General features: G+C 43.9%; 1 protein-coding gene across 1 annotated transcript in view; it reads right to left on the bottom strand.

Moving 5' to 3' along the window:
* arvcfb (ARVCF delta catenin family member b) overlaps positions 1-13,785 on the bottom strand; it is a 130,065-nt gene that overhangs the window by 55,008 nt on the left and 61,272 nt on the right. The window contains 1 exon segment of the mRNA XM_029638156.2: positions 1,307-1,809. Coding sequence (XP_029494016.2) covers positions 1,307-1,809 — 503 coding nt within the window.

Below are 13,785 nucleotides of genomic sequence, written 5' to 3'. Positions count from 1 at the left end.
CGTATTTGTAGGCATATCATTGGAAGATTGACCATAAGAGACTACATTTACCAGGGGTCCGCCCGGTGTCCTGTATCGAAATTATTGCGTAATCTCTAGGTCCATGTGCGTTCCATTTCTTCAGAAGAGAAAGTCAACTGCCACGATGGATTTATCGTCGATAGATATGTGAAAAACACCTTGAGGATTGATTCTAAACATCGGTTTGCCATGTTTCTGTCGATATTATGGAGTTAATTTGGAAAAAAGTTTGCGTTTTAATGACTTAATTTTCGTTTTTTTTCTTACCCAAACGTGATGGAGAAAACGGAGCGATTTGTCAACACAAATAATCTTTTTGTAAAAACTGAACATTTGCAATCTAACTGAGAGTCTCCTCATTGAAAACATCTGAAGTTCTTCAAAGGTAAATGATTTTATTTGAATGTTTTTCTGGTTTTTGTGAAAATGTTGCTTGCTGAATGTCAGGCATGTCAGGCATAATACTATGCTAGGCTATCAATAGTGTTACACAAATGCTTGTTTTGCAATGGTTGAGAAGCATATTTTTGAAAATCTGAGATGACAGTGTTGTTAACAAAAGGCTAAGCTTGAGAGCAAATAGATTTATTTCATTTCATTTGCGATTTTCATGAATAGTTAACGTTGCGTTATGGTAATGAGCTTGAGGCTGTATTCACGATCCCGGATCCGGGATGGCTAGTCGCAACAGGTTAAAGTGGATTGTATTGTCCCCAGCACAAGGTGCATCTGTGTAATGATCCATCAAGTGGATGGATTATCTTGGCAAAGGACACATGCCCACTAAAAAGGGACGTAACCAAATTTGTGGCCAAAATATTAGAGAAATACGTTTCTTTGCATATGGAACATTTCTGGGATCTTTTATTTCAGCTCATGAACCTTGGGACCAGCGCTTTACATGTTGCGTTTATATTTTTGTTAAGTATAGCTCTCTCGTACAGTATACAGGACATGCTTCAATAACGCCTCCTGACCACAACAGAACAATGCCCTAACAGAGAATACAGTTATTGAATAACAGGACATGACTTAGAAATGACATTCTACAACAGTACATTAATTCCCCAGGTCATGCAGGTTTTCACAACGTACCAGAGTAACACATTTTTAAGTCGGAGGGAAAAAAACATTTGTACGTTACAAACAAAAGGCTAGTATGCCTAATATTTACTGTACTATTTACAGAAGATAAGCTGCAGATAGTTTTGGTTAGTGACTGGATTAATTCTGGACAGGGGGGGGGGGCAGCCAGTCTTCCCATGAGGGTACACGGATTTCTCACCTGTGATGAGCTCACGGACCTCCATGTCGTTGGTCTTCCTCAGCAGGCGGATGAGGGCTGGGATACCATCGCAGTTCTTGATGGCCACCTTGTTGTCGTGGTCCTTGCCGTAGGAGATGTTCCTCAGGGCTCCACAGGCCTTGCGGTGGACCTCAGCCTTGGGGTGGTCCAGCAACCCTGCCAGCACAGGGATCCCCTTCAGCTGGCGCACATCCTTCTTGATCTTGTCGTTCTCGTAGCACAGGTGCTGCAGGTAGGCGGCGGCGTTGGACTTGACCGGGTCGATAGGGTGACCCAGCATGGCGATGACCTCTTGCAGGTCAGGGTCACGCCAGCGCGGGTCCTTGCGGATGCTGTCTATGGAGGGCGAGCGGCGGCCAGCTAGGCGGTCCAGGCTGGCCATGCTCCCCCTCTCGGGCTGGGCCAGGGGGGCCGCGTACATGCCATGGATGTAGGGGTGTCGCTCGTCAACCAGCTCTGCCTCGATGGGGTCATCGTACCCCCTGGGAGAGAGAGAGAGAGAGAGAAGTTTGTACGTTTGAGGAAAGGTCATGTAACATTGTTTGAAGGATTTTTACATCTAGCTGTATGGATTTGTAGCTGGAAGTGTTCTGTACAAGGACAATGGTTTACAATTCACTGTCTATGACAGCGAGCTTAACACTACTACAACAGATGGATGGAGCATTTAGTGGAATTTGTATAAGAGGGATTACCAGAAAAAGAGAGGGGGGAATAAGAGTTGAGAAAGGCCAAGTGAGGTAGGAAGGATTGAATGGAGGGAAAAAGGAGACAGGACGGGGTGAAGGAGAGGTGAAGAGACAGGTGCGAGAGATAAGAGGACAGAGACTGGGAGCGACAAGGCTGCTCTGATATTAACTCTGTCAGAGGGCCTCCCAGCCGGTGAGGCCCGGAAAAACAGCTCCCGTCATTAACAAACAGGCGGCACTTATTAATCATCTCTATAGTCTCGGAGCCATGTTCTCTTTTGCCTTTCTCTCGTATTAATATTGGGGGTGCTGGGGTTTGCGCAGAGAGAGAGAGAGAGAGAGAGAGAGAGGAGAGAGGGAGGGGGAGAGTAGAGACAAAGCAAAGGAGAATAGGGGCAGAGGAAGAAAGAGATCGAGAGAGAAAGATATTGAGATGGAGCCCTGTAGAGCCAAGAGCAAAAGGAACTCTTACAACAAAGTCCAGGCAGAAATTGAAAAAGAAACTCTGAACTTTTTCTGGGCTCCCTCACAGAGGGGCTGGTGTGGTGTGGCCCCCAGGAGAGGCAGCAGCAAAGCGAGCTTCAACGCTCCACCATGCCCACAGGGAAGCCTCTGCACCAACATTGCCTCAGGGCCCGGAGGCTGGCTCCTTCTGGTCACAGCAGCACCAAAGACTATGCTTAATGCCCTGCTCGGCCTGGTCTGGCTGCCTTCCTGGGACTGGGCCTTTTGCGTTAGCCTGGTGTATTCCATTTCTCTGTTCCACAAGCATCCTTTTCCTTTCCCCTGTTAGAGTTGTGGAGTACAATCATTAGAATGTAATGATCATTAGATCATTAGGCTTCTGAAGCAAACTGTGTCTCGATACTGAGGGGGTTTAACATGATAACTTGTTGTTATCCAAAGGTATTCCTGGTGCTTTTACAAACAGAGACATCCTAAGATGATTTTACTTGGTCCACACGCGTAAGGGTAATATGCTGACCACATCGCCTGTGTTGCGCCAGTGTTGCAAAATAAAATGTACACATGCATGTTATTCAATAATTTAATCCAAAACTGGGCGCACGCATCAACAAGCATCTGCGTAGGCAGGTTCCATTTTAGAAAATTGCAAGTCCCACCTCTCCCATCTCCTCATTGGTTTTTAAGAGCATAGGCCCTGTTTTGACAACTAGTGTTTGTTCCTGATTTCAATTAAGTGAAGGAAAAAAGCATGACATTGTTGAGAACTTAGTTCCCCCATCCTTGAACATAGCCAACTGCTTATGAGAAACCTCAAAGTAGACAGGGGAACGATGTCTGGCTCATGCTAAAAGCGGTCTCTCTCTCACACACACACACTGGGCCTCAGGATCTCAACATTTTACATGTTGCGTTTATATTTTTGTTCAGTATAGTTGGTTCAGAGTGAGTTTTGATATTTCAACCTGCGTGTCCTAAACGTGTCTGGTGGGGAAGACAAACTCAACATGCGCACTTATGGCGGATGCACAGAGCAGGTTTGGTCATCATGTAAGATAAGAGATGCTTATTTTCCTTTTGGAGGAGAATAAAGTGCAAGGTCACAAAGTAACCCAGTTGGACTATCCCAAGGGGGTTTCCCTTTATTTGGGGGTAGGAACTACACTACTTTGTCTTGTACTAGCTCTGTTCTCTCCTCTGGTGTCTTTTCATGGGAACAAAGGAGGAGGCAGAGAAAGAAAGTGAGAGTGGGGAATCTAATTAATGTCGCACACCATGCGTCACCGCCTGTAGCCTCCCCTCCTCTCTACCACCGAGAGCGAGAGAGAAAGGCTACTTTATCATACGCAACTGGCCGGTCTGTTTTGAGCAACTTTGATGTACGGTGCAACAAAACGGGCGGCATCCCTAACTGAGTGCTAGCGGTTAGAGACAACCACTATGTGCCTTAATTTGAATTTGTTTTATGTTAATTATGTGCATATAAATGTCTCCCTGCCGCACGTTGTGAGAGGGGAGAATCTCATCAGAATATCGCTGTGTGTTCGCGGGTGCATTACTCTACAGGTTCACATATATCATGTTTTATAGCATCACTTTCTACATTTTACTGCCAGTGAAATCAACACAAACTGGGAGAAAAAGCTCAGACCCGAGCAGCAATGTAACTACACACTGAATCCTTATATATATATACAGTGGGGCAAAAAAGTATTTAGTCAGCCACCAATTGTGCAAGTTCTCCCACTTAAAAAGATGAGAGGCCTGTAATTTTCATCCATCTTAGGTACACTTCAACTATGACAGACAAAATGAGAAAAATAAATCCAGAAAATCACATTGTAGGATTTTTTATGAATTTATTTGCAAATTATGGTGGAAAATAAGTATTTGGTCACCTACAAACAAGCAAGATTTCTATCTCCCACAGACCTGTAACAACTTCTTTAAGAGGCTCCTCTGTCCTACACTCGTTACCTGTATTAATGGCACCTGTTTGAACTTATCAGTATAAAAGACACCTGTCCACAACCTCAAACAGTCACACTCCAAACTCCACTATGGCCAAGACCAAAGAGCTGTCAAAGGACACCAGAAACAAAATTGTAGACCTGCACCAGGCTGGGAAGACTGAATCTGCAATAGGTAAGCAGCTTGGTTTGAAGAAATCAACTGTGGGAGCAATTATTAGGAAATGGAAGACATACAAGACCACTGATAATCTCCCTCGATCTGGGGCTCCACGCAAGATCTCACACCGTGGGGTCAAAATGAGCACAAGAACAGTGAGCAAAAATCCCAGAACCACACGGGGGGACCTAGTGAATGACCTGTAGATAGCTGGGACCAAAGTAACAAAGCCTACCATCAGCAAGGGCATTGAAGATGAAACGTGGCTGGATCTTTCAGCATGACAATGATCCCAAACACACCGGCCGGGCAACGAAGGAGTGGCTTCGTAAGAAGCATTTCAAGGTCCTGGAGTGGCCTAGCCAGTCTCCAGATCTCAACCCCATAGAAAATCTTTGGAGGGAGTTGAAAGTCAGTGTTGCCCAGCAACAGCCCCAAAACATCAATGCTCTAGAGGAGATCTGCATGGAGGAATGGGCCAAAATACCAGCAACAGTGTGTGAAAACCTTGTGAAGACTTACAGAAAACGTTTGACCTCTGTCATTGCCAACAAAGGGTATATAACAAAGTATTGAGATAAGTATTTGGTCAATAAAAGTTTATTTTCCACCATCATTTGCAAATAAATTAATTAAAAATCCTACAATGTGATTTTCTGGATTTTTTCCCCTCATGTTGTCTCTCATAGTTGAAGTGTACCTATGATGAAAATTACAGGCCTCACCTTTTTAAGTGGGAGAACATGCACAATTGGTGGCTGACTAAATACTTTTTTGCCCCACTGTATATATATTTTTTCCAGAAGGCTAGGGTTTGGCTGGTATCACAAGACAAAACAAACCAACCAACCACCACTGCCATAGCCTGGGTCTGGATAGGCAAGCAGCTGCACTGAAATGTGAGGCACAAACAGAGGCTAAGCCTAAAGATAACGCATGCCATGGCTAGGCTACGTTTCTAAGGCGTCAACACGGTTTTGGGTCTTGTGGTACGAGGTTAGGTTTAGGGATCGTGGCCAAACTGCAAGGCTAGCCTTGATCAAACATCTCCTGAAACAGGTGTCTTCAGCTCCAGTCTCAAAAATGACTTTGTTGTTACATCCTTGAAGGGTGGCATTTTAAGCCCCACACACAGCTGGCTGAGGACATTACATCCGAATGGTACAGCATAGCCTCACCCCCTCCTGTTTTAGAATGTTTCCTTCAAGTCTAGGGAACGTGCACGAGAACCATTCTAACAGGAACTGGTGAAAGTGGACTTGAACGTGAAGCACCACAAACATAGTCTGGTAGTTAAGGATAGGAAGGCCCAGAGGCGATTAAGCCCCAGTCATTCAGGCCAAACTGGGCCAGGGCTGCTAGTCCGCCTGCTCCTCTGAGGGCATCTCAGTTAACCTAGTTAAACCAGTCTGAACCCAGTACTCACCATTCAGAGCAGCCTTCAGTCTCGTTTAACCAGGCTACCTCACAGCTGCATGCTAGATAACATGGGGAAATAAATGGCTGCGAGTGAGTCGAGGATATACAGCACCCAACACTTCCTTCGTGAACACCCGGTCTGGTCTAAACACGGTCAGACCTACGGTTCGAGACGATTCAAATGCTAAAAAGGAAAAGACAAGCAAAAGCAACACTGCTGTGAAAACCCTCTGAAAAAGAGAGTATGTGTATTGCCAAATGATATCTTCATTACTATCAGATACATGCGACTACATCAACGGTCTCACATACACTGACAATCAGTGTACAGTTGGGTTTGAAATGGAACTCATTTGAATAGAACTGATGCCAGGGTTGGTAAACGGGTTGCGGACTGAGTGATGGGAATGTCAGGATTTGCATTTAAATTGGCGGCGTTGTGTTGATAGAGGGGGCGGGTTATTCTCAGGATGGGAAAGGCCCTTGCCACCACAGCCGCCAGACATGATGCTCACAGGATGATTACAGTAGCAGCTCACACTCCTCATGGTAATGAAGCTGCTAAATATCCTGCGTGGTCCTCTGTGTGTGTGTGTGAGAGAGCACGAAAGCGAGAGAGCAAGTGAGTGTGTAGGAGTGACAGACAATTATGTCGATCAAATCTCCATTCCTGTGGTCTTCCCCCCGAGGAGACAAACCTCAAAGGATTAGCAGTCGAGAATGTTTCCATCTCTGTTTGGTGGAACATTCCCACATGCGTATGAGCTCTCAGTGACTTTTCACTATACAAACAACAGATCGCTCATTTTAAATAATGAGCAATAACTTCTTTATGACTCACAAGACAAAACAAATAAATCAAATCAAAGCAGGCATAAGCAAATGTTCCTTTTTTAAAAATGTTATTGCGTCGGCTGTTTTGATGTCATTATCTGTTCTTACAACTAGTGTTTGTTCCTGATTTCAATTAAGTGCGGGGAAAAAAGCATGACATTGTTGAGAACTTAGTTCCCCCATCCTTGAACTTAGCCAACTGCTTATGAGAAACCTCAAAGTAGACAGCGGAACGATGTCTGGCTCATGCTAAAAGTGGTCTCTCTCTCGCTCACACACACACACTGGGCCTCAGGATCTCATCACATTATCTCTGCACATTCAAATTGCCATCGATAAAATGCAATCGTGTTCATTGTTCGTAGCTTATGCCTGCCCATGCTATAACCCCACTGCCACCATGGGGCAGTCTGTTCACAACGTTGACATCAGCAAACCGCTTGCCCACACAACGCCTGCCATCTGCCCGGTGCAGTTGAATCCGGGATTCACCCGTGAAGAGCAGACATTTGCATACTGATGTTGGTTACGACGCCAAACTGCAGTCAGGTCAAGACACTGGTGAGGACGATGAGCACGCAGATGCTCACAAATAAATTATTTGGTTGGGCAAACCTGCAGTTCCATCAGCTGTCCGGGTGCCTTAATCTCAGACAACCCTGCAAGTGAATATGCCGGATGTGGAGGTCCTGGGCTGGTGTGGTTGCACGTGGTCTGCGGTTGTGAGGCCAGTTTGACGTACTACCAAATCCTCTAAAACATCATTGGAGTCGGCTTATGGTAGAGAAATTAACATTAAATTCTCTGGCAACAGCTCTAGTGGACATTCCTGCAGAAAGCATGCCAACTGCACCCTCCCTCAAAAAAGTGATGCATCTGTGGCATTGTGTTGTGACAAAACTGCACATTATAGAGGCGTCTTTTATTGTCCCCAGCACAAGGTGCACCTGTGTAATGTCTATGATGTTTAGTCAGCTTCTTGATGTGCCACACCTGTCAGGTGGATGGATTATCTTGGGGAAGGAGAAACTCACTAACAGGGATGTAAACAAATTGGTGTACAAAACGTTAAGAGAAATATGCTTTTTGTGCGAATGGAACAATTCTGAGATGAAACATGAGACAAACACTTTAAATTTGTATTCAGTGTATATCTGTTTGGCCTTCTTGCGGTAAATTCACAGTCCACAAATGATTTGTAGTTATGTTCCGGCCTCCTGACCATCCGCTGAATCTAGTTGATGGTCCCCGACACACACACACTTGTTACTAAAGACTAGGAGTGTGGGTAGCACAGTACTTCCCTCTTATCCTGTAATAGATTACTATACCCTCCTATCTTGTAATAGATTATTATAACCACCATGCTCGGCGAAATCACAGGAAGCCATATTGCACTAAACATCTTAATTTTCCTTTTCCCATAATCGAGGGTTTTCAAAGCGACTAGACGATAAGCTGTAATTAAAATGCTTTAACTCACACATTCATTACAGCCATTTATACAGCAGCCTCAACATCATACTATTAATGGACGGATACTAATGAGTGTGTGCGAGAGCGAGTGAGAGCAAGGAGTTAGGGTTACAGGTTAAGTTTAGGGTTATGGTAAGGGTTAGGTTTATGGTAAGGGTTAGGTTTAAGGGTTAGGGAAAAAAGGATTTGAACGCAAACACATTTTAGGATAGAATTACATAACGTGCGTGTGTGGAGACAGACGAGGGCTGTGGGAGGTGTGCTCCTTGCCATGCTAATTCCAGTTGTATTATTATAATTGGATTCCAGATGTGTTACATTATCAGGTCTGTTTGTTTGAAAGGTGATACAGGAAGTGATGGAGCACAGCAGTGATGGTGTATGATGGAAAGACGGTATGTGTGAGGTTTTTCGCAAAGAAAGGACTCACCCACTGGGCATGGACGTCAGTTCAACATTTCATCTTGATTAACATTTGGTAGTGCTGTCAACTAACGTGAAATCAACTAAAAATGTCACCATGTCATTGGACTTGGGTAAAAAAAAATGACGAAATGCAAGGTACACGTTGATAAGGTATCGCGTTGTGAAAATTAAACAGCGAGCTAGCCATCTTAACTGCCTAATCAAGTGTGTGTGTGTGTGTGTGTGTGTGCGTGCGTGTGTGTGTGCATGTGTGTGTATGCGTGTGCGCATTAGTATGTTGTGAAACATGGAGCGAACAGTACAAATTGCCTGTCACAGCAACCACCTCTCAAACTGATAGAGTGACTCATTGTCTGGCAGTGTGTGTGTGTATATTTGGGTATGTTTGCATCTGGAAGTGTGTGTGTGTGTGTGTGTGTGTGTGTGTGTTCCATGCAGACGGAAGCTCTGATTAAAGGGACGCACCATCCATCTGTACTTCCCACCCCTGCACTAGGCATAACTATAACTGTTAGTGCTATCCAGGACACTCTAAACTATAACCCTAACCTTAAACTTGGTAATATCTAACGTTTTGGGTGACCTGACCAAATTCACATAGAAATCTGAGTTATAGATCTATCATTCCACATGAAAGCAAGTATATGTAGTAAATGTGTTCTATGTGGGCTATTTCTATGCTTTCTGTTCTTAAGTTTAGTTTTTGAGTCTTCAGTTATGTACACAAGTTTCATGCTGCAAACACAATATTTTTGGTTATGGAAAATATATTTCCCAGCGGTTTAGATGGTAGAATGATACTCTACACTATATTAAATTAGGTGAAGTATTAGGAACCAGGAAATAAACCGTGGAGCGATATCTGCATAGCGCAACTTTAACCATTAAAAAACTGTCAGCTTCAATGGGGTAGGGATGTCCCAAAGACCCTGGACAGCAAGGATGTAAATATAACACATCACCACGCTGCGTTTACATCCAGGGTGTGTATGTGTGCTTGATTAACAATGTCCCCGAAATGCAGCCCAGCACTGTCAGAGGCTGCCACAATGGTATTCTGCATCGCCTTTGAACATCTCCATGACAGACACACAGGATTACTCTCTTCCTCCCTCACAAACTTCCTCAGTTCACTCCCCTTAAAACTGGCTTAGGGCACTTATTTCATTCTTCTCCGATGGAAAGAAAAAAAGAGAACATAGAAGTTTGAATAAATCCATCTGTTACAGATCACTAGTCAAAAAACAAGTATTTTAAACACACACTGCTCCACGTTAAACATCACCTTCAATTTGCTTGAGGTTTCTTTCTTGTGCTACAGAGTACAGGAAAAGTGGACATTGTGCAGTCCCATCAGGCCACACAATCACAAGGGGAGATAATGTGGTACTAATTGCAGCCTTGACAGACAGACTTTACGGAATGTTGCCTGTAAAACGTTTTTTTTTATTATCTGGCAATGTTTTTAAGAACCCAATTCATACAGTCCAAATTTTTACCACATTCTTGCCAGGATAAACCTCTCATATCTCCCGCACACAATAACGGCAAGTAGGAGTGGCAGTAGACGTGGGCCGATGTGGGTAGATATCTATTTTTTTTTTTAAATACATCAAAGTAATCCATTATTATCGGGTCGGTGCAGCCTATAGGGAAACATGGCTGCGCCATGAAAATTAAATCAATAGTTTTGTTCATTAAACAGACAAGACATTTACCCTGATCACAGTAAACACACACTTTATGGTAGGCTAATAATATAATGGAACATAACAGAATAAAATACAAGTAATATTTGCGTCAAGGGAACGTGTGAAGTTTGGAAACAGAGGCCGAGCCTGTGTTTTTGTTGTTGTTGTAAATCCATGTTCAAATCTCCTTCCTACCCTCCCTCTGCTTCGTTAGGGAGCAGGCCTGGGTCTTCCACAACCTCTGCGGGCTTTTGGAGTTGCCTATATGCAACCGAAGAAAATAAATGATCCTACGCTTGATTTAGGCTACATTATCGCATGCTAAACGTTTCTGATCGTTGATAAAGGAGCCATACCACCACCACTTATCTGCCCAGACAGAATTAACCAAATATACAGACGGAGATTCAGTTCAACAAAATCACATCGATCGATTGAGACAAGTCACAGGCTTTTTGGTCGGGAGTAGGCCTAGGCTACTAAATTACCGCGAGTGAAGAGCAACATAATCCACTTGTTAAACTACATAAACATGCGGGCTAAATGTTCTGATCCGTGCTAATGAATGAGCCAACCAGACAAGATGATCGTGCGCAGCACTCGCCTCAATTTAGCGAACATTTCCACAGCCTAATTGTAGCCTCACCACCGCTAGCAACATTAGCGTATCAATAATGAGCATTTAACCCTCCCACATGAATATAAAAGTACAGTGTCATTCACATTATAATATTATACTTCACACTGCTAGGTAACGTTCGCTAGCGGGGGGCAACTGTCATGCGAGTGTCGTGCACTACCCCCCGGAGGTAGCGGTTGAGACAAGTTAGCAAGTTTACATTGCAGTATATGTGTTGCCCGTGTGCGAAAAGTCTAGTAAGTGTGTGCCAATACCACTTCAGCATTATGGCTACATTTCATCCTAAGCCATATGCAGAACTTAAGCGCAATCATGACTAGGTCGGTCCGCGGAAATAAAAGTTTAGGATTTGATAACAGCAACACCTTTCAGTTATAAAGAAAAAAAGTTTGTTGGAAAAATGTGGTTTGAAAGGTGTATAGGTGACTAAGGGCCCATTATGGGGTTTTTGTCAGAGGCTAGCTGGCTGGTTTCTGGCAGAAGGATCCGGAGGTTACAGACATGTTAATGAAGGTCGCTGAGAGTGACACGGCTCAGGGAAGGGACAGACAACACTGCCTCTCTCCCTCCGTCTCACCGCTTCTCTTTCTTTCTCGCTCCAGCTCTCCCTCAATCTCCTCTTCCTATGTCTAACGATCTCCACTTTCCCTCGGTCTGTTTCCCTATCGAACTGTCCGTCGCTCACGGTCTCTTTCTCCAACTGCCTCTCTCTCTCCCCCTCCCTCTGTATATCTGCCTCTATTTCTCTCTCTTTCTCTGCCTAACGGTCTCTTCTCCCTCCCTCCCTCCCTCTCTTTTTCTATGTCTAACAGTGTCTTTCTGACATTAACACATGTTCAACCGCCATTTGCATGAAAACGGATATCAAAGCCTCTTCCGTTCAACTCCACCTCCTCTGTAGGAATCTCAAAAAGAAAAGACATCTGTTGACATATGTACACACACACACACCTTTGTTTCTCACGCATGCTAGAAGAATAAGACATGTATTCTTAATTTTCCTCATCTTGAGAAGACTATTCTTCTCACGTCTCAGACAATGCCTGTAGCCATGCATAAAACTAGTCTTCATTGTGCATCACATAGAAGAAAGAATCGGTCTCCAGCTGTTAAGACACACCAAGGCGTAGCTAGGAGGATACAGCTAGGAGGATACAGCTAGGAGGATACAGCTAGCTACAGTGCCTTGCGAAAGTATTCGGCCCCCTTGAACTTTGCGACCTTTTGCCACATTTCAGGCTTCAAACATAAAGATATAAAACTGTATTTTTTTTGTGAAGAATCAACAACAAGTGGGACACAATCATGAAGTGGAACGACATTTATTGGATATTTCAAACTTAAACTTCGCCTTAACTTTGGGCGTGCAAAATTATTCAGCCCCCTTAAGTTAATACTTTGTAGCGCCACCTTTTGCTGCGATTACAGCTGTAAGTCGCTTGGGGTATGTCTCTATCAGTTTTGCACATCGAGAGACTGACATTTTTTCCCATTCCTCCTTGCAAAACAGCTCGAGCTCAGTGAGGTTGGATGGAGAGCATTTGTGAACAGCAGTTTTCAGTTCTTTCCACAGATTCTCGATTGGATTCAGGTCTGGACTTTGACTTGGCCATTCTAACACCTGGATATGTTTATTTTTTAACCATTCCATTGTAGACTTTATGTTTTGGATCATTGTCTTGTTGGAAGACAAATCTCCATCCCAGTCTCAGGTCTTTTGCAGACTCCATCATGTTTTCTTCCAGAATGGTCCTGTATTTGGCTCCATCCATCTTCCCATCAATTTTTACCATCTTCCCTGTCCCTGCTGAAGAAAAGCAGGCCCAAACCATGATGCTGCCACCACCATGTTTGACAGTGGGGATGGTGTGTTCAGGGTGATGTGCTGTGTTGCTTTTACGCCAAACATAACGTTTTGCATTGTTGCCAAAAAGTTCAATTTTGGTTTCATCTGACCAGAGCACCTTCTTCACATGTTTGGTGTGTATCCCAGGTGGCTTGTGGCAAACTTTAAACGACACTTTTTATGGATATCTTTAAGAAATGGCTTTCTTCTTGCCACTCTTCCATAAAGGCCAGATTTGTGCAATATACGACTGATTGTTGTCCTATGGACAGAGTCTCCCACCTCAGCTGTAGATCTCTGCAGTTCATCCAGAGTGATCATGGGCCTCTTGCATCTCTGATCAGTCTTCTCCTTGTATGAGCTGAAAGTTTAGAGGGACGGCCAGGTCTTGGTAGATTTGCAGTGGTCTGATACTCCTTCCATTTCAATATTATCGCTTGCACAGTGCTCCTTGGGATGTTTAAAGCTTGGGAAATCTTTTTGTATCCAAATCCGGCTTTAAACTTCTTCACAACAGTATCTCGGACCTGCCTGGTGTGTTCCTTGTTCTTCATGATGCTCTCTGCGCTTTTAACGGACCTCTGAGACTATCACAGTGCAGGTGCATTTATACGGAGACTTGATTACACACAGGTGGATTGTATTTATCATCATTAGTCATTTAGGTCAACATTGGATCATTCAGAGATCCTCACTGAACTTCTGGAGAGAGTTAGCTGCACTGAAAGTAAAGGGGCTGAATAATTTTGCACGCCCAATTTTTCAGTTTTTGATTTGTTAAAAAAGTTTGAAATATCCACTAAATGTCGTTCCACTTCATGATTGTGTCCCACTTGTTGTTG

This window comes from Oncorhynchus nerka, linkage group LG27, assembly GCF_034236695.1.
Source record: "Oncorhynchus nerka isolate Pitt River linkage group LG27, Oner_Uvic_2.0, whole genome shotgun sequence".
In the NCBI taxonomy this organism is placed as follows: domain Eukaryota; kingdom Metazoa; phylum Chordata; class Actinopteri; order Salmoniformes; family Salmonidae; genus Oncorhynchus; species Oncorhynchus nerka.
Note: the sequence above shows the minus strand (reverse complement) of the source record. Positions and strands in the feature narration are given on the sequence as shown.